The sequence below is a fragment of the Psammomys obesus genome, unplaced genomic scaffold, assembly GCF_907164565.1.
Source record: "Psammomys obesus unplaced genomic scaffold, mPsaObe1.curated_primary_1811, whole genome shotgun sequence".
NCBI classification, from domain to species: Eukaryota; Metazoa; Chordata; class Mammalia; order Rodentia; family Muridae; genus Psammomys; species Psammomys obesus.
The window spans coordinates 69,547,233-69,573,541 of record NW_026585504.1 but is presented as its reverse complement, the minus strand read 5'-3'; the positions used below and the strand labels follow the sequence as shown (position 1 = coordinate 69,573,541).

At 40.0% G+C, this 26,309-nt stretch overlaps 1 protein-coding gene across 3 annotated transcripts in view; it reads left to right on the top strand.

Moving 5' to 3' along the window:
* Srgap2 (SLIT-ROBO Rho GTPase activating protein 2) overlaps positions 1-26,309 on the top strand; it is a 221,872-nt gene that overhangs the window by 82,767 nt on the left and 112,796 nt on the right. For all 3 annotated transcript variants that reach the window (XM_055602569.1, XM_055602563.1, XM_055602574.1), the window contains exon 3: positions 4,721-4,913. In XM_055602569.1, the coding sequence (XP_055458544.1) occupies positions 4,721-4,913 (193 nt within the window). The remainder of the gene's footprint in view (positions 1-4,720; positions 4,914-26,309) is intronic.

Sequence of the window (26,309 nt, the reverse complement as noted above, 5' to 3'; positions counted from 1 at the left end):
TTTCGGACATCCTTTGAAAATAGTAGAATAGTGATGTGATAGCCAATGGAGTTTAGTCATGGCCAAGCCTGCTGCCCAGACATACTGCTTGCACAGTCTGCTTTAGTAATATTCAATGCAGAACTGATTTTACCCTATAAGTGGATAAATTGAAACCAGGAATTCATTATAGTGTCTATTTGGGGCCATTTCCCTGTTAGTTGGTAGAATGATACTCAACAGAATACACTGTACCATTTGGTGGAGTTAAAGACATTTAAGAGTGTGTGCGTGCATGTGTGTGTGTGCACGTGTATGTGTGAATGAGAGAGAGAGAATTCATATGCCATAAATTCACTCCTTTTGGTGTCTGTGGGACTATTTCCCTATTGGCAGAATGGTACTCGGACTCAACAAGAATGCACTGTACTTTTTATGGAGTTAAAGACATTTAAAATATGTGTGTGTGTGTGTGTGTGTGTGTGTGTGTGTGTGACATAATCCACATGCTATAGAATTCACTCCTTTAAAGTGATGTGGTATGTTTTCATATACTCACAAAGTCTTGCAAAAGCAAAACAGCAAAGTTAAATTTTGACTTGAATCAATAAATGAAATAGTAAAGGTCACTCTTGAGAATCATGAAACTTGTTTAAAAACTTTGGTTCTCTTGTAAGGGAAACTAATTTTTTCTTGTATAATTTTTAAATATGGTACAAAAACAGAGTCAAAGTCGTTTTTGTTAAGACTTATAGGTTTATTTCTTTCTGTTCTTTGTTACATTTGACTGTTAGGTCTTCACATTGGGATTTGCTTCTATGGGTTTGTCATACAGTAAAGATTGTTCAAAGCAAAAACCAAGACTCCAGTGCCCACTCATCCCTTCATGTAACTAGTTCAAGGTGACCTTAGCAAATGGCACTTTATAGATATCCAAAGAAGTTTCCATAGCTCAGAGATGCACTTTTAGAAAGTATACCTTGGCTTCTTCCGTATAGTCTAGTGAAAGACGCTCCAAGGGCCCCATCGTTTCCACAGGACGCTACAGGACTTCTCCGTTAACTATAAAGAAGACTTGTAAAGTCTTATTGATTTGGTATGGTAGAACATAATGTGAATAGTGTGGCTTTGAATGTGTTCACATATGCACATGCATACTCACTCGAGCATACAGGGAACTTTGAGAAATTCCTTGTGTTTTTATAAATTGCTCCTTTTTCTTTCTGCCCTTATGATCATCGGGTATGGAGGAGTCTCTGGCCTGGGCACATGGCCCAAGTGTGCTGACAATCAGTGCCCTATTGTTTCTTTCCCCTCTGCATGGACAGAGGCTGGCACAGCTGCCTTATTGAAGACCACTGTTCGTTGTAACAACAGCAGCAGTACGTTCTGCTCTCCACAGAGCAGTCTTTCTGTCTTGGAAGAGTGGACCCGAGGCTAGGGGTGGCTGGAATCTTTCTTACTGCCGTCCTAAATGTTCTGAGGATGATAACAAGGGAGAAACTTCCTTCTAGGCTTGTTGTAGGGGACGGGTACCGTATCACAAACCAGTGACAGGTGATGTTTATTAGTAGTCTCTTCTAGGTTGAGGTAGAGATATCCTTTTTTCCCCTTCCCTTCAGGTTGCGCTCACAAGGGAAGGGACAGACTTTCTTTGGAGCTGCCATGGAGACTAGATCTAGGATGAAGGAAGAGATCCAGTCTGGTAGTGGATCAGTCAAAATATGGTCTAGCTTATAAGTCAGAGGCCTAGTCTAAACTTGATCCTGGGGCCCCTGAATCATTCCTCAGCAGGAAGATGAAGTTGAGATTAAGAAAACATTTAACCAGAAATATTGTCAATGGAGATTCTACTTCTCACTTCTTTGGCTAGTCAGGTAAATGTTAACTTTAGCCCTGTCTTAATTATTTTTCCTGTTGCTATGATAAAATATTTTGACAAAAGCAATTTAAAGAAAGCAGGGTTTATTTTGGCTCACAGTTGGAGGACCAGTCTGTTGTGGAAGGGAAGTCAAGGTAGCAGGAGTTAGAAGCAAGTGGTTATAGTTAGATCTGCAGTCAAGAGAAGAGCGGTGAATGCTTGGCTTGCTTTCTCATTTTATTCAGTTCAAGACTTCAGCATGTGGAATGGCGGTACCCTTAGTCAGGGAAGCTCTCATCCTAAATTAACCTAATCTAGCTTATACTCAGAAGCTTGTCTCATAGGTGATAATAGATAGATTCTATCAAGCATAAAATACCATAAGCCCTATTAGTACTGTTTGTATGGCCCTTGACATATTACTTAAGAAACCTCCAATTTTCCTCATCTGAAATATCTTAGAAACTAGTAATGGGAATTAAATGAGCTGGGCGTGTGTGTATGTGTGTGTGTGTGTGTTTGTGTGTGTATGAGAGAGAAAGAGAGAATATAGTGCATTAAGTAAACACAAACCATTTCTGTAAGGGACAAGAAGGGGGTGCAAGGATAAGATACAGCTCATGCTACACTGCTTACTCATTGAGAATTTAGCATGGAATTTCATGATGGTTGGAAGTGCATGGGAACATTTAAGACACATTGATATATCTCACAGATAGCCCCTGTGATGCACTTATGTCATGGATAGGACAGTTTCAGACCAGCTTACTTTTTGAGTTATGTTAGTATCATGGGATTTTGTTTATAGTCCCTAGAACAGTCTAGAATGTTTCTTCCTGCATCACTGACTAAGACATGATTGAGGTATAGTCCTAAGTGAATTAGAGATGACTTAGAGAGTCTTGATAGCCTCAGTATACCTCCATCTTCCTTTGTATCTTTGTACCTGATTAGGTACCTGGACAGCCATTTTACTCTTAAGAGACAATTCTTATTTAATGGACAAGTTTTAAGTAATATTGGTGATGATTTCTACCCACAACCTTTCTACCTAATGGCAATTACTGCTAGCTTTTCATTAATATGTACAAAGGGGGCAAATGCTTCTAGGAATGATCAAAACAAGGGATTTTGGCCTAAGAGACCCAGAAATCTGACAGGAACCAGATTCCTCACATGACCTTTGTAGATCTCTTTTCCTTACACACATACATACACACACACACACACACACACACACACACACACACACACACACACACCTGCATCCCATGTAATCAGACTACACAGAACAAGAGAGCTTTGATGAGTGATGAAGTAGGCAGCAGCTTTTTTGTGAAGCATTCTGCTTTCTTGAAACAATCCTGCAGTGCTCAGTTTCAGTCAGATTGGGTTACTGCAGGGCTGGCTAGCATTGGTGATTGGCAGGAGGAGGGATGAGGAAGAAGATTGCTCTTGGAGATTACCTAGGGTTACCTATAAAGGACCAGCTGTGTCTGTCATGTATTGATACTTACAGAAGCAGAACTGATAAAAATGCCGATAGATTTTGGACTTCTAAGGCAAAACCCAGTGTACCTTTGTCAGTCCTCACTGCTTTAACAAAGAGGTTGTAAGGATTTCCGCATCATGGACCTTATCCCAAAATTTCATCTAGGACTCAGATGAAAACTTCACTCCTCTCCTTCCCCATCTGCCAGTGCTATTGGAAATGAATTTGAAGTACACACAAGGAAAGGCATAAAATAGGTGCTTCCTTTCAACCTCATGTTGGAATCATGCTTGGAGATAAGTGTACTGGTAGAGAACAATTGCTCTATTTTGATGCTAATGGAGAACTGGATGTAAAATAAGCTGGACATACACTGCAGGCCTATTCTGGGTAAGAAAGCTGCCCAGTGTTGGCAGGCTGTTTGCCATGAATGCCAGATCTCTTATCAGAAAAACATGTAGTGTTGTATTCAAGGCAGGTCTGGTTGCATCTGAAGCTGCCATTGCTGTGGTTCCACAGTGACAGCGTTGCTAGCCCCGTACAAGGACTGGGTAGGAATCTGCTGAGCAGGAGTGTAAACTGGACATAGTTCTACCTCTCTCAGGCTGCTGTGAGGGTGGAACAAGTGAGATACAAATAAAAAAAGGTCTTTCTAAGTCAGCTACTATTATTATTGTTTTCATTACCATCATCATCATTTAAAGATAGGTTCTTAAAGATTTACATTTTGTATGTTGGAAACTGTAAAACCGATTGACCTTGAATGTGATTTTCTAGAAGTCTTGGTACTTGTTGTGTTCTTGGTTGCTGCCATTTGACCTTGGAAAAACCGTCTTTCTTCCTCCATGAAAATCTAATGACCCTTGCCCTGCTTCATAAAATTGCTGAAAAAAACTTTTGAAATGATGAGGAAAGGTATAAAGAAAAGTTAGTCATTTGCCTGGGTTTGAATCCAAGCTTTCTGGGATTTAATAGTGTGTCTTCTTTGAGACTCAGTATTCAGTCTTTAAAATGGGCATAACATGATTTACCTGATTATTCATTTGGGCTCCTTGCCAGAAAAGAACCCAAATTCTGGATGGTGTTAGAAACAGTAAATAGCTATGTAAATATTTAGCTCTGAATATTATTTTATCTATTATGCAATTTATTCTAACTAACTGAACAGATTCTTGGTCACAGGTGGTCTTCAGTGGTCCAAAAAGAGTTTCTTGGAGGTACCTCACATCATATGGCCAATTTAAACTGTAAACTATTTTATCAAGGGCTTTGATACCCCAGAGTACAGGGAACAAGTGAATGGAAAGCAGATAAATATCTGTGTGTGCAGTGTATATTCAGAGCTGTCTGATGACAATCTTTTTTTTTTTTTTTTTTTTTTTTTTCAGAGATTCGGGCTCAGCTCACAGAGCAGATGAAATGCCTAGACCAGCAGTGTGAGCTCCGGGTGCAGCTGTTGCAGGACCTGCAGGACTTCTTCCGCAAGAAGGCTGAGATTGAAATGGACTATTCTCGTAACCTGGAGAAGCTAGCCGAACGCTTTCTAGCCAAGACAAGAAGCACCAAGGACCAGCAATTTAAGTAGGGACTTCATGGCAGTTGCTTTTAGAAACTTTGAGAATGAGGTCTAGGGTACAGGTGGGGGCCACCACTTAGAGACACATTGATTCCTGAGCCTATAGCTTCAAATTTCTTGAAAACCCTCAAGAACTCTTCCTTTTTCATATCAGTCTTAATAGGAAGTTCTTTCTCTAAGAAAAATAAAAATAAATGGGGACCATGCTAATGAGTATTATAGACTTTCCTGTATGTCAACTAGTGGTCTAAGGTGTGTATGTGTAGGTTTCATTATGATATTTCGTACATGTAGATAATGTATTTCAGTTATATTTACTCCTACCACTACCATACCATCATACTACCCCGACCCCTTCCCTTCCAGTCCTGCTAATCCACTTCTTTTTCCAAGTTATCCCCAAAGGGAAGAGTCTTAGAAATTCATCCAACTAATATCTGATGCACATTATTTGAACTCCTTCACAGTGCCTTGAGATATGGCAGAGAGCAAGCATTTCCTTTCCACATGGCATTTAAATTAGAATGAGGAGATGGGCAGTAAAAAAAATTCCAGGCAGGTCATTTGAAGTGGGATGAGTACTGTGGATGTGTACTTTAGGTGGTACAAGGAGCTAGAAAAGGGAAATTTTCTATTCCTTTGACCATTACTTTATGTTTGATGTATTTCAGCTTATTCCTGTCTCATATTATCCTGTTGTTAGCCTCCTTTTAATACCTGCTATGTACTATGCTCTTTGCAGGTTCCTGTGAGAATAAGATAAGCTTTGGAATGCTTGGTTAACAAAGAAAAGAACCATACAAACTATACAGGACCGGGGGCTTTAGGAGAGATAGAAGAAAATAGATTTTTTCAAAAGCAGTGAAAATTGAGATTAAGTATGTAGAATGGGTCTCAAAGGATGATGCTTTGACAGCAAGTATTTGACATACTCTGGTAATGAGCCTTTGAGGATATTATGTTGAGAGACAGTCTCAAAGAAAAGTATGGGCAGAATTGTGTGTGTGTATGTTTCAATCCAAGAGAAGCATACTAAGTTTTGGGTGCAGTGCATGTAGAACTGGATAGCTTATACAGCACAGCAATAGGAATGTATTTGTGTTAGCCAACTTTCTGTTCTGAGATCAGATAACTAAGATAATATAAACTGTAAGGAAGAAAGTTTGTTTTTCTTTTTGGTTCCAGAGGTTCTAAGTTCATAGTTTGCTCTTATTTGGGGGGATTGTGTTGGCATGTGGCAAGGGCTTATGGAGGAGGAGTCCTGTTGCTTCATGATAGTCAAGAAGCAGAGAGAGGATGGGGCTAAGAGTCCATCAAGGACTATCCCCCAATCTCCTAACCTTTTGATAGGTCCTACCCACCTAAATGATCTGCTGTTGTCCAGTAGTACCACAGCAAACACGTCTTTGGTAGATATTTTAGTCTTACATGATAGCACTATTCAAAAGATATTTGAGAAATTAAATAGGATTGGATAATCGCTTAGAGAAAAAGAAGCGCTCTTGAGAGGATCCAAGTTGGGTTCTTAGACCCATGTCAGGCAGCTTACAACCATCTGTAGCTCCAGCAATCTAGTGACACACACACACACACACACACACACAGTAAATGAAAGGAATATTTTTTTTTTTTTTTTTTTAAAAAGAGCCCGAAGCTTTCTTCTCTCAGAATGGAATATCTAAACTGCTGGGTTTTATAGGTTAAAAAATGGTTACATAATAGCACTTTCACACGGCACAGCCTACTTCAAGAGGATATGGATGAATCATGAACACATGCACTTAATAAGGATAAGATGGAAAGAAACTTAACAAGAGCTCCAGGCAACATCCTATGTTCACACTAATTTATTCCTAAAAATGTCAACAAAAATTCGAATAGTTGAGACTCTTTCAGTTTTACATGGAATGAATGGGTTTTATTCTTATAAATGTATATATGAAATTCCAAATCATATTTAATTTGGTATTTTCAGCCTTTTCTGCCCTTTCTCTCATTTTTCCCCCACAATTAATGCTATGACCTACTTTCTTATGTCCAGTGAGTATCTGAAGAATGCACATGGTTAATTTCTGCCTTGTCTCATTGATGTGGTGATGAGACCTCTACTTCTCACTTTAACACTAATGATGGACCCTTCTTTTTCCCGTTTCCCACTCATTTCTGTGTTACAAAAGATAACCAAGTGCTCAGTTGTTCGTGTACTATATATAAGCATTGCTGCAGGGACAGTTGTGCTCCTGCAACTAGCATTTTGTAGTGAGCGTGGGAAAAAAATGGCCTTTTCTTTTCTTTTTTTTTCTTTCCTTTCTTTTGATACAGAAAAGACATTTTAGGCATGACTAGTTTGGCTAAGATCAGTGTGGCTGCTATGGTAGTCTTTAAGTAATAATAGCTTATACAAGATAGGTGTAGATGTTTTTGTACATAACAGCCTATTATCCAGTCAGGGCTGTGTCAGCCTCCTTATCTCACCCCTAGAGTTTTGTCCATTGCTGTTTAGCCCAAAGTAGCTCATTGTCACCATGTCCCATTTCATTATTGGGAAAAGCAACAGGGCAAGAGGGAACTATGTCTTTGTTCTTTAAAGGTATAGCCTGGAAGTGACACATACATGCCTTTAACTGATATCCAGGTAGCCAGTACTTAGTCACATGGTTATCTACACTCAAAGGGAAGCTAGAAAATATATCTTTAATTTGGGCAATCTAGTAAGTAGAGTCTCTGTTACTATAGAAGGGGAAACACATTAAGGGACAGTGTAATATTGCCAAAGTTTCATAATGTATCGAAGGACAGGTGTGTGAAAGAACAATGCCACTCAACCATATATAGCGCATGTAAAAGAGTGATTTGTTCCCAAAAGGGAAAGAGCCTTTTGGAGGTGAAGTTAAATGGATAGGAATGGGAAAAAAAAAACTATCAATGCTATGTATTGTTCTTAAATGTTTAATATAATTGAGACAATGCAGGTAGAGAAGGATAAAGAGATGGAGGAGGAAGCATTTTTGGTAGGAAATAGTATTACCAACATCCCTAAGTTAAGAAAACCGTGGCTGGTGGATACCTTACCTGCTTTTCTGAACAATATGAATTGTAGCTGTAATACTGAATAAACCTGGAAAAGTTGATAATCCAGAAGATTACATCGGTTTATAAATACTGGCCAATAGAGTTAGGGCTTTGTTCTGTAAGTATAGAGAGGAACCATTGAGAATTTCTGAGCAAGGAACTGAATTATGTCCGTACTTTAGAAAGGACTAGATGATTGGGGCTGGAGAGATGGCTCAGTGGTTACAAGCACTGCTCCTCTTTCAGAGGATCTGGTTTCAATTCCTGGCACCCGCATGGCAGCTCATAACTCCAGTTCTAGGGGATTTGACACCCTTACATAGATATACGTACAGTCAAAATACCAGTGCACATAAAATAAAAATAAATAAATCATTTTAAAAAGAAAGACAGGAAGGAAGAAAGAAGAAAGGCAGGAAGGACCTAGAAGGACATAGTAGGAAGGTATGATAGTCTAGTGGTGAACCAAAATAGAAGCCATGTCCTTGGGAATAGACAAACGGAGTTGAATGTGAAGGCAAAAATCACCTAAGTCAAATAAGCTTGGACAGAAAAAGTCCATTTTGGTTTTCTGAACTTTGGAGTAGGAAGTGTACAGTATCTTCATTCAGCCGGCAAACTGTAGCCTCAATTTTGCTGACTCTATGACTGGTCCCAGAATAGTTCATTCTCAGCAGGCACTTGTCACTTCCCCCAGAGCTGTAGCAGCTGTTGGCCCAGTAATGCCATGAATTTGTCTGTCTATGCTTCCAGGAGAGCAGCTGCCAGCAGCAGCTCTGGGTAGATCCTGCTCTGGGATATGGTGTTTATTCAACTTGGGATGGAGCAGGTTGGCCAGGGCTGAAGACAGTATACGAGGATTCATCCCATTCTTTTTCAGACCAGGCTCTCGCTCTGGCTCCATTTCAGCCATTCATCCTGGGTTATGATGGTTATTTTGTTAAAGTTTTAAGTGGTTGCATTTAGGAGCAAATGTTGTTGTACTATTTATTTTCATCTTCTCTTGGAAAGTTTCGTCCCCTGGAAGTCATTACCCTGTTTTCCTGTGGCTGTGCTTTCTGTTCTTTGTTCCTGTTCACCTTTTGTCCTTCCCACATGGCTCAGTGCAGATATCCCCATTAAAACCCATACAGCTTGACTCATGCAAAATCTGACCTGACGGTCCCACCCCTCTGCCCCAGACTATGAAAGAAACTACAGGCAACTAGAGTGATTATTGCATTCTACCTTATGATTTAATATAGGTAATATGGCCTCCATGTCCCCTGACTGTTTCAGCCTTACTTGATTAAAAGCAGAGATATAAAATGTTATATGACAGTAGGAAGCCTTTCTATGGATAAAGTTTTTGCATTTTCTTGGTCTCTTTGAAGAGCGTATTCCTATTTGTTGTTGAGCCTTTGATTGTCTCTTTAAGTGGAATTTGTTAATATTGCTCCACAGGATTCTGGAGGAGTCTAATTAATAATGTGCTGGCTTTTCTTTTCTTCTTTTCTTTCTCACAGGCTTGCTGTAAATTACTTCTCAGCTCATTTGGTTTTGATCTACTTCTAATAACTAATGTCTTTGTTTTATTTTGAGGTAGTTTCTCTTCCTCACCTCACTTCTTCACCATGTGAAGTTTTAAAGAAATCCTATGATCAGCTATCCTGCTGTGCTCCTTACACAGGCCTTACGCTATTTTATAACCTGTTGTTAACATTTTTTTTCTTTTTATCCTTCTTCTTAATAAATGTTTGTTGGGCATTTTAAAATTATGTTCTACACTCTTCAAGGAGGGAGCCCAGAGAAATTAAAAAGACCTTAACTGAGGACCCAAATAGAAACAACATTTTACTGTTGCTAACATTAAGTTAGCAGTGTATGAAGGTACACATGGGAAGTAACTATGCCTACTTGACCTCTCTGAGTTGTGTTACTCTTGGGAAGGATGCAAGAGAGTCTATCCTCGGGATCTCATGAACTGGCAGAGGCTAGAGAGTTGGCCCAGCAGTTAAGAGCACTGGTTGCTCTTCCAGAGGACCCAGGTTCAGTTTTTAGTACCCATGTGATAGCTCACAACTTTCTGTAATTCCTGTTGTTCCGTAGGAGCTGATGCCCTCTTCTGATCTCTGGGTTATCAGCTACACACATGATATATAGACATATATGCAGGCAAAGTAGTCAAACATACAAAAAAGTAAAATAATAGAATTTGATAGATATTCAACTTTCAGCACTCCTTTCAGTGAAAGAGTAAGTGCACAATTACTTAAAATTCTTGTAGAGTCCATGCTCTTGGTCTTAGGCTGAGACCGTGTATGTGTAAAGTTGCTGTAGCTACTTTTCTTTTGCTAATGGAGTTTTCCTTCAAAGTCAAGTTCAGAGTTATTTACTACAATCATAAGGTAACATTGGATTGGAAAGCAGAGTCAGCTGGCTGTAGAGAACATTGTAGCTCTGGCTGCAAGTGAGAAAAAGGTAAAAAACCAGAGAAAATAAAGATTCTCTCTGAGTATGAGATGATCTAAGGAGAACAGAGATAGGAAACATAAAGTTGCTAGAAGGCAGAACTCCCCCACTTTCCCAACTAGCACATCATTCGTTGGTTTGGGGCATATTTGGCAATTGTTTTTTTCTGTTGGGAAAAGTTTTGCCCAGATGTAGCAGCATCTGGTGTTAAGCATGGCTTGGCCTTCCTTCCCTGTGGCTCAAGTTACTTTTATTGAGAAATTAACAGAAAATTCCTTGGTATGTTTTCCACTCTCCCATTCCATGTAGACCTTTGGGTGGTGGTTAGTCCTTTTAAAAGAAGGTGTCGGCAACTGACAAAAGAAGAAATGGCAGAATGCTCAGTCCTAAATGGAACATATATTCTGCACTCCCTCCCTTCAAGACTCAGGGCTCTTAGAAGGAGAAGACGGAGGAGAGAAGGGGTGGAAAGAGTGCAGTGGATGCCTGCAAGAAAACAGTATTTTCTAGATTCAGGGCAATACACATATGAACTCAAAGCAGTTGGGATAGGATGTACAGGACCTGGGCAGACCAAATCAGACCAAATCCCAACATGAAGATGGACACAGTCCCACCCTTTACATGAAGTTTTTGGTGATTGTTAGCTCCTGGGAGAAGGAGATGCAGTTTTCTCTGAGTGTAGCTCCTAGTAAGTCAACCATGCTCTAGTGGAAGACCATACAGCCAAGAATGTTTGGGCAGCACAGAACAAATTGATTTTGATTTTTTAAAAAAGGATTCAAAGTTGGGTGGATTGGGACAGGGATAGAATAGATGTGGGAAAAATTGAAGGGATGAATAAAGCACATAGGAAACTCTCAAAGAACTAATGAAAGAAAGTAAAGTTGTTTGGAGGGTTACTCACATAAGGATGAAGGAGCATGGGAGTCATAAGAAGGCAACTTGCATGTTTGCAAGACAGGGTGGTTGACCAGTCTTTGGAACTGAAAAAGAATTTTGTTGAAAGTTTTTTGGGAAGCTTTGCTACTTAGTAGAAAAACAAAAAAGCTGCAGAGCTTTGAACCACATAAACTTGAGTCTGAACTCGATCTCTTCCTGCTTATTGCTGTGTGACCTTGAGCTAGTCATTAAACCCCTTTCAGCCTCAGTTTCTGCATTTATGAAGTACAGAGAGTTGTTCTCAAAATTGGAAAATAGTGTGTGAAGTACTAGTCTAGCACCTATACTCAGTAAGGTAATTAAGTAAAAATTAACTGATAAAATTACCAGTACCACAGAAGAGGATAACAAGAAACTGTTGGGGTTTCTGCAAAGAGTAATGAGACTTGAGTACGTAGAAGAGCAGTTCTATTCATCTCCCTGCACCACTTTCCATGGAGACCAGCAGGCCAGTACAGCAACAGCCTCAGCTATATGGGAAACAGTATGGTTACTTGGTTCCTGGTCTCAGGAAGCCAAACGAGAGCATCTACACTTCTACTTAAATGGCTTTATTTCATCCTTCTGTGATAGGGGATGATAAGAGAGCAAGTCAACAGCAAAACATGCTTTTATGAGCATTTGGGAGGGTGCTGGACTTCCAAGAGCTTCTTATGCTCCCTCGAATCTGACACGATAGGGTCAGCAGATCACACTTTGAGCTTTCAGTTCCACAGGCAGTAGCATGCCTTTCGACAGTACTGGGGGACAGGAAAACAGGAGAATAGAAGTATAGGAAATAGTATAAGAGTTTCTAGTCTTATAAGCATTACAATAAACCCAGGGAGGAGTGTGTTGCTCCATCTCTGGATTTTTAATTCTTAAGAATTCACAGCCAATTAAATGCATTGTCTTTGACCCAGTTCTCTTTTTAAGACAAAAGCCATGCCTTTGTATTGGAAGCTGACTGTGAAGTGGGAGGGTTTCTAAGATAAGAAGAAAGGGCCATTTCTGCTGTATAGACTTTTATTTTTTATTATTGATTGGGGAAAGTCAGGCAGGCTGTAAGAGAATAATAGCGCATATCCACACAGGCACAGGAGTCTAAATATAGAATCCCATTTAAAACAGGTACCAGTAGTTTCTAAGAAGGGAGAGAAGGTGGACTATTCAGGAAGGGACTCACACTTGGTTCGGTCAGAGAAAGGTAAAAGATAGCACAATTATGTTCTCAATTAAATTTGGTCCCATGCTAATTGAAGTAAAGACTTTAATATCTAAGTCCTATGCTGTGCTGAAGTATCACACTGTGAGGAGATACGGAATCATGAGGGAATGGCTCAGTGTTAATGAAGGATTTAAAGAGGTTGAGAACAAAGTAGAGTTTGGCTTTTTGTTGCAGTAAGATAATTTTATTCTGGTAGCTCCTGTTTCTTCTACTTACTGTCTCACTGCACCTTGGGTTGTGCATTCTGGAAAGATCAATGAAACAAGTCTGCATCTTAATATTTTTGGTACACTGGTTAAGTAGTCAGGGTTAGAATGAACTGAACAAACTAGGATCGTATTCAATGGTCAGACACTGAGCTGTATTAACCCATTTCTGCCTAAGTGATTGGAACTGGGCATCCTTGCATGAAATTCAGACATCCCTCCTTGGCAGCCTCTAGTGTTAAAGTAGGGGTTGTAGAACAAGTCTGGCAGCTCTCAGTCTGAACCTTTGTAAACAACAGATGTTCCTAACTAAGTTCTTGGGGTGGAGGTTGAGGTTTCTGTTGATACTTGAAATTCTTTGAATTTATAGGCAATGTCTTGGGGTTCAGCAAAAGGAGGAAGTTATAAGGGACTGATTTTGCAATGTACAGGTGGAAATGCCTCTGACAGATTTCCTTGGAACACAAGCACTATTGAATGGACTGAATAGAGAGTGAGAGGTACCCAGGGAAGCAGACACAGTTAGGAAAGGCTTAGCTTCAAAGGTATATTGATTTCCTGTCTTCCTCTCCATTATAATCACTCATTTGTACACATCTGACTTTGTTAGGTACTTTCTTATGTGGATAGAAATTTGTGCCCTTCCCTACCTCAACATGTTCTGACAGCTGCACAGCATGGACTTTAATTAGTACTTTCAGAAGAATTTGGATTCTTACAATGTACAGATTTCTGGGATATGGGCTGGCCTCGAACTCAGAGATTCCCCTGCCTCTGCCTCCTGAGTCCTGGGATTAAAGGTGTGCTGCCACCACCTCAAGTTTTTGTTTCCAGTAAAAACATAGTGCTTTTTCCTTCAAGCTTTTGACTTTCACTGTGGCTATATTATTTATTTGAAATACAGTTCTGTTTATATTTATTTTTTCTCCAGGTTGGGAACTTGATTAACATTCTCACTTCCACATCTCTGGCACAGTGGTGCAAGCCTTTACTCACAGCACTTAGGCAGAGGCAGAGCTCTGATTTTGAGCAAGTTCCAGGGAAGCCAGGGTTACACAGAGAAACCCTCTCTTGAAAAACTGGAAAAATAAAAACTTAAAGAAAAGCTAAGGACACGCTCATACACAGGATGCTATATCAGGATGCTAGTGTAAGTCAGCAGTGGGGTCCTAAGGCAGATGACTGTCTGTGACTTGTCTGACTCCCTATTTCTGAGTCAGCTGTGACTCTAGGACAAGATATTCTCTGGATGTGGACCCTTGCCAGGGTCTCTTAAGATGACTGCTTACATTCTCCCTCCCACTCTGGGCAGTTACTTCTTTTACAGTTAGGGAACCAGAACCAGAGTCCAGTTTTTATCTCAGGTTTGTGGTATGATTGTGTAGACCATTCACTAGCAGCTCATGTCACATGCTTGATGTAGGACCTTTTGTAATCTTGTTCTGGTCTAGGGCATGCTTCCGTGGATAACCAACCCTACAGAATTTTAACCCTGGTTGCTGGGTTCCCTGGTTGCTGTTCCCTAACTCCTTGTTTTAATGTCCCTTTTTTCTTGGTAGCTTTCTTCACCCAGACATACTGGCTTCTCTAACAACTCTTACAGTAATTCTGACCTGGTTATCTTCCTTCTCTCTGAGGATGGCGTCTGGATTTTCCTTCCTGTGCCTTACTTAACCTGCATCCCTCTACCTCCCACACTCATTTTATTTCTTTTTCCTCCAGATAGTTGTAACCTGGTCAGTGCTGCTGTTTCCAGCTGTTCTCAATCTTCTGTAGCCTGAGTTCAAAAACAGATGGGTTCAAAGCTTCAGATGCTGTGCTGGTTTCTACAGCCTGAAAGCAAATTACTAAAAAGCATCAGGAAATTTTAGAATAGTTTTGGGGTTTGGTTTTCTGTCTTAGTGGCACTTCTTCTTCCATTCCTCCATTTACCCCTGCTTCTTCTCTCATAATCTCTCACCAGTTTTTGTTTTTCTTCTGTATGCCTTCCTTAGCAAAGGCTAGTTCCTAGAACTTTCACTCCATTTTTATTGTCTCTATATGATAATGGATTTAAACCATTTGTGTGGCACTGTTGACAACCAAGCTGGCGATGCAAATGTTTTTCTAATTGTGCTGTTTTTTAACTCTTCTATTTAGGGCTGAGTATTTTTTTGTCCTCAAGAAGTCAACCACTTAAGAACAAAAGTGCTCTTCTGTTAATTTTATCCATAGAGATGCAAAAAGGAGCCATTTCCACTGCCTGCTTTCCTTGCCTAGAGTGTGTACACACCTCCTATAGACAGCAAGTGTGTCACGTAGGAAACAAGTGACAGAGTGTCCACATCATTATTTTCAAAATCTTTTTTCTTGGAATTTGCCAACCACTTTCTTCCCATGTTCTTTAGAAGATTGTTTAACTCTGAATTTCTAGTCATTGTAAATATAAGAAGAGATCAACATAGTGGGACTGGTTATTATGCAGATGAACAACAAAGATGGTAGTTGTCAGCTATAGAGCATCAGGAAGAAGACAGTTCAAAGTGTGGTAATTATGGGATGCCAACTGTGACCAGAACAGTAAACATCTGTAGGGATTGTCCTGAAAAAATATTCTAAAGGGCTTCCAGAAATTGAGGGAATTCTGTACTAACATGTAAATAGGAGATTTGTTCTTTGTTTTTCTCTCTCTCCTAAGTTTTTTTCACTATGCGTGTGGGTATTTGGTGATGGTGGTGGTGAGTGAATCTCCATACATGAGCATATGAAGGCTAGAGATTGGTGTTAGGTGTTTTTCTCTATCACTTGTTACCTGATTTGTTTGTTTGTTTGAAAGGCTGAACCTAGAGCTTGACATTTTGGCTGGACTAGCTGGCTAAACAAGCTTCCAGGATTCACTTGTCTCTTCTTCCCCAATATTGGAGTTACAGATGTGTGTCATCATGCCTAGATTTTATGTGGATAAGAAGCATTGCCATGCTTCTTACCCAGTGAGTCATCTTCCCAGTGCCCCTTCCCTTAATTTCTTTTCTGTCTTCCTCCTTTTCCCCTCACTTTGGGGAGAATTTCAGATTCTTAAAAGGAGCTGGAATATCTGATCATCTCCTGGAGTTTAGGACCATTAACCTAACTTCTAAACTGTATTGTAAGCTGGAACATACAGGTCTACTCACAGGAATATACACATGTGCCAGCCATGGTTTACACAACTGTAATCTACAGTTGAGAAACTGAGGCAGGGGACCATGAATTCTGAGCTAGCCTGGGCTACATAGTGAGGCCTTGATTAAAACAGACAACTAACAAAACAAATAAACAAGCAAACAAAAAAAATACAAGGCAATGTACATTTATATTGTTTTTTTTTAGTTTACTACAATTTAATATTTAAAAGAGCACATGTTGCTATTTTCTTAAATGTATTTACAGAAAGTTCTTTTGTAAAAAATATGAATACAGATTACATGTAAAAGTTCTTTAGAATGTTTTCTAGACAGCTATATTTCTTTTTTTAGTTGAATTTTTTTTTTATTTTTCACAATTTATTCATTATATACCCCAATTGAAGCCCTCTCTTCCCATCTTCTCTCAGTTCCACCTTCTTCTCCTCTATCCCCTTGCCCTAGTCTACTGGAAGGGGGAGTTCTCCTCTTCTGCCATGTGACCCTACCTTATCAAGTCTCATCAGTACTGCCTGGATCCTCTTCCTCTGTGGCCTGGCAAGACCACATTGCTAGGGGCAAGTGATTAGAGAGCAGGTAATCAAGTTCAGTACATTTATATTGTTAAGTAACTGAGAACATCCCTTACTAAAACAAAGATAATTTTTGCTATGTATAATACATACTGTGATCTTTTCTCTTTATTTGTTATTGAGTTAGCGTGTCTGTGTGTGGGTGTGTGCATGAGTATAGTACATGTGGAGGCTAAAAGAGGACATCTGATGCCCTGTAGTTGGAGTTACAGGCAGTTGTGAGCAGCCTGACATGGGTACTGAGATCCAACTGTGGGTCCTCTACAAGAGCAGTACCCACTTTTAATCACTAGCCATCTTGGCACCCCCAGGACATTTTCTGCTGTGTTCTGTTCTCCTGCTCTACTGTTTTCTAGGTTTAGGGGATTGGGGAGCAGAATGTTAGTTTTAAATTAATCAGCTACATTAGTGACAGGTATCACATAGACTGAAAAACATTTCAATAAGAACATTAGTTCTAAAGTGTTTTTGCAGTGTGCAGAATTACCTGGAATGCTTATTTAAAAAGAAAGATTCCTGGGCATTACTCCAGTTCAGTTAAAGCAAGCATTCCAGGTGATTCTATTGCAAGGTGATTTGGGGTCACTTAGAGAAACAGCTCTCTTAGGAACTTAGGAGCCTGGTGGTCTGAAGTTGCAGTTCACATACTAGCTGGGAAATGGTAGATAGCAGGATTCAAATCCCGACTGAGAATCTTCCATTTCAGAATCATCTTCCATCCTAATCATCTACAATGCCTCCTGGATATTTACTTGCTATGCCTAGACAGTTCACTTTTTTAAATGTCTGCTATGGCTCTTATACAGCAGAAGACATTTTAACTGAAGCCACAGAACAGAGAATGAAGGAATTGAAAGGTCCTTTTACAGAGTGGCCTGGTATGGCACAACCCTCTAGTAGGTGCCCAGAACCAGTCTCAAATTAGAATGGGTGGGATTAAAAACTGTTTTCTCTTCATTTGCCTTTCATGTATAACCACATGCAGTGTGTCAACATGTTTCCTGGCGCCGCTGGTGACCAGCAGCTTTGCTCCTTCTGGGTTCATGGACCCTTGGTATTCCTGTTATGTGTTGTCTTAGAATAGCTCCCTGCTCTGGGGAGCCAAGCACTGTCCATTAACTCTTTCAGCACTGGGTCTTTGTAGACACTAAGTTAGGCCTTCTAGCTGAAATGCAGCTACCACCACAATGAAATAAGAAAATAGCTGCCAGTCCAGAGACCTGGACTCTTGTCTTATTCCACCACTATTTGTGTGACCTCAAGATCCCTGAGTATCATTTTCCTCTCATGCAAAATGATAGGTTTGGTTTAGATTCTACACCATCTTGAAAGTCCCTTCTATTTCTAAAATTTCATGATTCTAAATTTTTTTTCACCCTCTGGCTTTTCTCTCTACACTTTAAACTTTTTCTCTTTCAAGTCTGGGCAAAGTTGGGTGCAACAGATTTACTGAGCTTGGAATTTCCCTAGTTAATAGTAGCAAAGCATACTTTTATTTAGTGCACTGACATACTCTCAGTGCATCAGATGTGATGCATTGTAATATTTAGGAGAAGACCTGAGAAATTTAAGATGTGTTTATCTTTAGGAAAATTACCACTTTACCGAAGCCATTTTGTGAGTGCAGTTTCCTTGAGTGGGCTATCAAGTAGTAATAACAGTTGTTAAAGTAATAAGTGATGATAATACTGATTGATGGCTGGAAAACACTTCCTGTGAGCAAAACTTTTTTATATGGCTAGTACCTTGTTTGATTAATAGGATTAATAGGAGTCAGATGAGTTAGGCTTTGGGTCTGTTGTTTTTAAACAAGAAAAGAAAATGTGAAGACCACAGTACCGTTGGCACTTAAGATTACCTGCCTGTCAAGTGGCAGAGCTGAATCTGGGTCTTAGGGTGCTTTATACAGAGCACTTTTTTCCTGGGATAGAGTTATTATGCATCCAAATTCCGTAAGGAACTGAACTCAAAATTTGACCTACTAACCTGGAAACTGATTAGGGCATCCTTATACTACCCAGTCCTTTAAGGTTTCACTAATAAAGTATTAACCTGGATAATAATATGCCTGGTTTGGAGCACAGAGCCAATGAGGACACAGATTCAGTTACTATAAGAATAAACATGAGTTACAACACATGGGAAATAATAATGGCACATGAAGCTGCTCTGACGACTGCATGGCTATGTGCCACTTAGCTTTGGCTTCAAACTATTCCTCATTGCTACCATGAGCCACACAAAAGGAACCCCTGTCCCAAGGACATACATTAGAAAAGGGAGGTAACCTGTGGATGCCCTTTCTTTCCAACAGGCTGTTATTACTTGGTATGCTTAACTCTTTCTGGCTAGCAATCAGTCATTTACTGGCTATAGATCAAATTTCTGCACTTGTGCCTGGTGCCTGAGAGATGCCTGTTCCTAAAAGGAGCATTTGATGCCTGGAAATAAGTGTGTGGATTTTAGAATGATGCCATTCTATTTTGGCACACGCAAGTATTTATTTCCCCAGCATGAATGACCATGAGTGAGCCAGATAGTGTGCCTCACTCATATTCCAAGGTTTTATTTATTTTAAAAATCTGCTAAAACGGGGTGGTTCAATATATGGAAATCCACCAATGTGAGCCACCATATTAACAAACTGAAATAAGAAAACTACATGATAATCTCCCTAGATGCTGAAAAAGCATTTGACAAAATCTAACATCTATTCATGTTTAAAGTATTGGAGAGATCAGGGATACAAGGCACATATCTAAACATAGTAAAGGCAATATACAGCAAGCCTATAGCCAACATCAAACTAAACGGAGAGAAACTTAAAGCAATCCCACTGAAATCAGGGACAAGGCAAGGCTGCCCACTCTCTCCATAGCTCTTCAACATAGTTCTGGAAGTCCTTGCTAGAGCAATAAGACAATTGAAGGAGATCAAGGGGATACAAATCAGAAAGGAAGAAGTCAAAATATCACTTTTTGCAGATAATATGATAGTATACCTGACTGACCCCAAAAATCCTACCAGGGACCCTCCTACAGCTGATAAACACCTTCAGCAAAGTGGCAGGATACAAAATTAACTCAAAAAATTCAGTAGCCCTCCTGTATACAAAAGACAAAAGGGCTGAGAAAGAAATTAGGGAAACAACACCCTTCAGAATAGCCACAAAAGACATAAAGTACCTTGGTGTGACCCTAACCAAGCAAGTCAAAGACTTGCATGAAAAAAATTTCAAGTCTCTGAAGAAAGAATTAGAAGAATATCAGAAGATGGAAAGATCTCCCATGCTCATGGCGTGGCAGGATTAACATAGTAAAAATGGCCATCTTACCAAAAGCAATCTACAAATTCAATGCAATTCCCCTCAAATTACCAACACAATTCTTTACAGACCTTGAAAGAAAAATTCTCAACTTCATATGGAATAACAAGAAACCCAGAACCACTGAAACAATCCTCTACAATAAAAGATCTTCTGGAGGTATCTTCATCCCTGATCTCAAGTTGTACTATAGAGCAACAGTAATAAAAACTGCATGGTACTGGCATAGAAACAGAATGGTGGATCAATGGAACCGAATAGATGACCCAGAAATAAACCCACACACTTATGAACACTTGATCTTGACAAAGATGCCAAAACCATACTGTGGAAAAAAGATAGAACCTTCAACAAATAGTGCTGGTCAAATTGGATGTCTACATGTAGAAAAATGAAAATAGATCCATACTTATCACTCCGCACAAAAAACTAAAGTCCAAGTGGATCAAAGACCTCAACATGAAACCAGACACATTAAATCGGTTAGAAGAAAAAGTGGGGAATACCCTAGAACTCATTGGTACAGGAGACAACTTCCTGAACAGAACACCAACAGCACAGACTCTAAGATCAACAATCAATAAATGGGTCCTCATGAAACTGAAAAGCTTCTGTAAAGCAAAGGACACCGTTCTCAAAACAAAATGACTGCCTACAGATTGGGAAAGAATCTTCACCAACCCTCTATCTGACAAAGAGCTAATATCCAGTATATATAAAGAACTAAAGAAGTTGAAAAGCAACAAATCAAGTAATCCAATTAAAAAATGGGGAACAGAGCTAAACAGAGAATTCTCGATAGAGGAATATGGCAGAGAAACACTTAAAGAAATGCTCAATGTCATTAGCCATCAGGGAAATGCAAATCAAAACGACCCTGAGATTTCACCTTACACCCATCAGAATGGCCAAGATGAAAAACTCAGGTGACAACACATGCTGGAGAGGTTGTGGGGAAAGGGGAACCCTCCTCCACTGCTGGGGGAATGTAAACTTGTACAACCACTCTGGAAATCAATTTCTGGTGCTTTCTCAGACAACTAATAGCGCTTCCTCAAGATCCAGCCATACCACTCCTAGGCATATATCCAAAAGAGGCTCAAGTATACAATAAGGACATTTGCTCAACCATGTTTGTAGCAGCTTTATTTATAATAGCCAGAAGCTGGAAACAGCCCAGATGTCCCTCAATTGAAGAATGGATGCAGAAATTGTGGTACATCTACACAATGGAGTATTACTCAGCAATGAAAAATAAGGAAATCATGAAATTTGCAGGTAAATGGTGGGACTTGGAAAGGATCATCCTGAGTGAGCTGTCCCAGAAGCAGAAAGACACACACGGTATATACTCACTCATATAGACATATAACATAGGATAAACCTACTAAAACCCTGAACATCCAAAGAAACTAACCAAGAGGGTGGACTCTGGCTAAAATGCTCAATCCCCATTGTGAAAGGCAAAGAGGATGGACACCAGAAGAAGAAGAAAACAGGAAACAAGTTAGGTGCCTCCCACAGAAGGCCTCTGAAAGGCTCTGCCCTGCAGACTATCAAAGCAGATGTTGAGACTTATGGCCAAACTTTGGGCAGAATGCAGGGAATCTTATGAAAGAAGTGGGAAACAGTAAGATCTGGAGAGGATGGGAACCACACAAGGAGAACCAAAAAATCTGAGCACAGGCGTCTTTCCTGAGACTCATACTCCAACCAAGTACCATGCATGGAGATAACCTAGAACCCCTGCACAGATGTAGCCCATGGCAGTTCAGTGTCCAAGTGGGTTCCATAGTAATGGGAACAGGGGACTGCTTCTGACATGAGCTGATTGGCCTGCTCTTTGATCACCTCCCCCTGAGGGGGATGAAGGAAGGGATTGGGAGGGGAGGAGGGAGGGAACTAGAGGGGGGATACAAAGTAAATAAAGTGTAATTAAAAATAAAATTAAAATTAAAAAAAATCTGCTAATCTGTGGTTTTCTCTATATAGTTGTTTTTACTCACAGGGCTTCTGGTGACAACTAGAGAATGAAAAACTAAAGATTTAATTGTAGAAGTATTCACAGATCTTTCTATAGAATATTTTCAACTGAAAATGTAATAACAATGGTTATAAACTTTTTAATATAATTTTGTGTTGTTTGGTCATTGCTCATATCTTTGCCATGTCTTTCTCTTGCTATATTTTAGTTCTGTCGACTATTTGTACTTTAGCCCTTTTGATGTGATCACTGCCTTTTTCTGAGACAGGGTTTCATTGTATAGTTCTAGCTAGCCTGAAACTTGCAGCAATCCTCCAGCCTCTACCTTTCAAATTCTGGGATTATAGGCATAAACTGTGCCTAGTAGTAATCACTGCTTATATTGATGTACCTTGAGAGGGGTCTGTCTAATTTAAATGACTTTCTATGGGTCATATATAAGTTGAGTTCATAGTTTATGTTCTCTAGTATTTAGATCATACCTACAGTTTACAAGGAGAGTTGAATAAAGAAGGGAGGCCCCAGGTCTGCAGAAGCCATAAAGAATTACATGGATAAATGGACCTTCTAATTTCAGTCAAATAAGGCTTTCTCAATGGGCTCATCTGTATCTGTTTATACACAAGCAGTGAGACCAGTATAGACCAGTATAAATAAGATGTAGGTTTTATCACCAAGGATAGTTCAGGGGAAAGAAGCCATGTCTTAGATCTAAGAAGTCCACAAACATGGATTGATGTAAGAAATAAGAATGATGAACTTTTAGCCATAGTCCACAGAACAGGGTTTGGCACATTGTAACTACTCAGTTTTTCTTGAGTGAATGAATGAAATAAAAAGAGATCAGGAATTCAGAAGGAACCAGAAATAAGATGTCAGAAATCAAGGCAAGACCTTGGCATGACAGAGATTTGGGTTTAGGCTAAACTCCCATGTTTGTTCTCGGGAGACCCACTAAACTGTCTTGAATGATGGGAAGAATCTCTACCTGTCTCCTTTTCCTTGAGATCAGGGTACTCTGGGGACTAGTTGAAGGAAAGGCAGAGTCTCTAATACAATTGACTAATGGTGATATTTCTAGCTAGAGTCAGTATTGGTTCATATATGGGACCATCCTTCGTTCTCTGTCTTAACCCAAAAGACCTGGGTTATACTCATACTCAGAAAATTGTTGCTAAACATTTAGCAGATGTCTAACACATAGTTTGCTTTAAAGGAGATCCCTAGTTTGGAGTGAGGGAAAGGAGAAATAATATAGAAATAATAGTCTAAAAAAACAGGCAAATTCTTTTTTTTCATTTTTAACTTTTTAATTTTTATTATTTATTACAATTTATTCAATTTGTATCCCAGCTGAGGTCCCCCTCTCTCATCTCCTCCAAATCCTACCCTCCCTCTTCTCCGTCTATGTCCCTCCCCTAGTCCACTGATAAAGGAGGTCCTCCTCCCCTTTTATTTGACCCTATCCCATCAGGACTGGTTACACTGTCTTCCTCTGTGGCCTGGCAAGGCTGCAACCCCCTGTGGGTGTTGGGGGTGTGTGATCAGAGAGCCTGCCATTGAGTTCATGCCAGAGAAGTCCCTGCTCCCATAACTAGGGACCCCACTTGGAGACTGAGTCCACGGGCTACATCTGAGTTGGGGTTTTAGGTCCTCTCTATGCGTTGTTTTTGGTTTGGGTTATCATTCTCTTCAGAGGCCCCAGGGTTCAGTTTTTATGGCTCTGTTGGTCTAGAAGGTAAATTCTTAAAGCTCACTTCTTAGGCATGCCTCTCTCCTAAGCTCTTTCTGAGCTCTGTGGGACTGCTCCAGAGCTAAAAGAATCCCTTTCACTATAGCTCTTTCCACACACCTGATTAGAGGGGACAGGCTGTTTTGAGTAAGGCACATACACAGCTTCTTGAATCCTTTCTAATCATCTGTCTAAGCAAGCATGTGGCCCTAACTTGAAATTTTGAAAGCTTATTTCTTCACACATAATGTATATGGGTTTTGCTTTGGGTACCTCTTTTCCTGTCTCAGATCTCTCCTGCTCTGAACTCATTGTTGGCAAAGCTGAAGGCACAGCTTTGATAAAGCCAGAGAAGTGTGCTTCCCCCCCAGCCCCCATCTGCCTGCCTGTCTTTGAAAGGTACCTCCAGGCTGCCACTGTACTACTGTGTCACACAACCAGCAGCCACCATTACAGACGGAATCTTTTTTAAGTCAGCTTCTGCTCTGCCTTGGTGATTTTAAAATTCTTTCCTCATTTTAACACCTTCCCTAGCAAGTCCAATCCATCCTCTGTCTTATCTGGGTCAGCAAGGGTCTGATTTTATGCACAGCACTGTCAGACCACAAATCCACTGCAGCTTTTCCTCTATCGACTTGCCTGTTTCTGTCAGCATCAGCAAAATGCATAATAAAGAAAATAAGCCAGAAAGGCTAATAACACTCATCTGAATAAAATAATCTCTTTGGCTGCTTCAGTTCATTTCATTTTAATCAAGGTGCCAGGAGGGAATTTAGGTTTACATTATTTATTTATTTATTTGCATTCTTTCTCATCACTAGTTTGCGGTGAAACCATCACAGAATGAGCAAATACCCTTTTTTAAATCTGTCTCATTGGAGACTTAATAACATATACTGAATGATGAATTTAACTCATTCAGAATTTTATCTGTTGTCACAGAACTGTTATCTAAAAGTGAGAAATTGTATTCTTACATGCACTGATAATTGCCAGCGTTTTAGATAGGGATTCTGCTATGTACAGTTGCTGGTGCTATTGGGATTCTGGGTTCCCTTTGCATTCTTTCTTGTCAGCCTCAGCATACAGTTCCTACTGTTCTTCCTTGTCTCTTTGGGAAAGGATAGTGGAATATTGAAGTCTGCTTTCCTTTTGGTATCTCTCTCATGTCTTCCCAGAGACATGCAGCTGCTCGGTTAATTACTTGTCGCTGTCTTAACCCCCCCCCCCCCCCAGCTGTGATTTGCTAAGGGTTGTACACTTTTAGCAGGCTGCACTCTTGGCTGTGGTCTGGTGCCTGCTGAGGAACATGTTGGAAATGGATGAAAGCTAAGACCTTGTTTGTTTGAAAATGAAAATAATAATATTTCCCACATCTGCATAGTGTTTTGTGTTGCTAAAGTTCTGCATCTCAGCTGATCTACAACAACAGCCCTAAGAAAGGGCAAACAATAGATTGTTGATACAGAAGGAAACCTCAATATAACAATGCAGAAGCTCAAGCCAGGCATTAACATCAGGCTTATGCTCTGCAGAGCCATAAATGTGGCTGTTATTAATTAATTGCCATCCCAGACTGGAAGAGCTTCTGGGATCTTAGCAGTGATCTATTGAAGATCTTTCAGGAGATAGATGGACACTGTTTATTTTGTAGATGAGCTAGTAGGAAATTAATGGGACATGTGTTATTTTGTATATAAGCTTATTGAAACAACCAGAGGAAATATGAGCGGAGAGATAGTATATAATATAGAGATTTTATGATTATAAGGCTGCTTTTTATCTTGACCATCTTAGAAATCCTTTCACTCATCTATTGTTATGTGTTTGAACATCCATAGGTGTAATCTCTATTGAGAGAGAAAAACTGGGCCCCTGTCTTCAAGTTAATATTAACAATTCAGTTGTACAGGTTTCTCTTGTCCAGTGCCTTTGTAGTGATGATCTCTTCTGTAGGTGCACATTGGCTTATGAGTTTCTGGGTTTCCTTTCTCTTGACTAAAGTCATCTCTTCTGTAACACAGTGTGGTATCTTCTTGGATTTTTTTAAATAAGGAAAACACTTTTGAATATTTTATTTACTTTTTAGGGATCAGTTTTAAGGAGGTTCACAGCTGTGTTCCAGCACACTTCTAAGGGATGCAGGAGTGTGCTTGCCTTTAAATGTGTAGTCATTATTCAGCCTGAGACTAGGGGATGGGGCAGAGAGACAGGGAAAGCAAAGACATTGTACTAACAAACGTTAGATGGAAAAGATATAAAGACGCTAGGCTACAGAGGAGGAGTTTGCAGCCAGTCCTGAAGACACCTGATAAACCAGTATCAGATGTAAGGGGAGGAGGTCCTCCCTTATCAGTGGACTTGGAAAGGGGCAGGGAGGAGATGAGGGTGGGAGGGTGGTTTTTGGGAGGGAAAGAGGGAGTGAAATGCAGCAGGGATACAAAGTTAACAAACTGTAACTAATATTAAAAAAATAAAAATTAAAAAAGAAAAAAGATATGAAGACAAATTTTTAATTATTATTTTTTATATTAATTACAGTTTATTCACTTTGTATCCCAGCTGTAGCCCCCTTCCTCATTCCCTCCCAGTCCTACCCTCCTTTCTTCATCTCTTCCCATGCCCCTCTCCAAGTCCACTGATAGAGGAGGTCCTCCTCCCCTTCCATCTGACTCTAGCCTATCATGTCTCATCAGGACTGGTTGCATTGTCCTCTTTTGTGGCCTGGCAAGGCTGCTCCCCTCTCAGG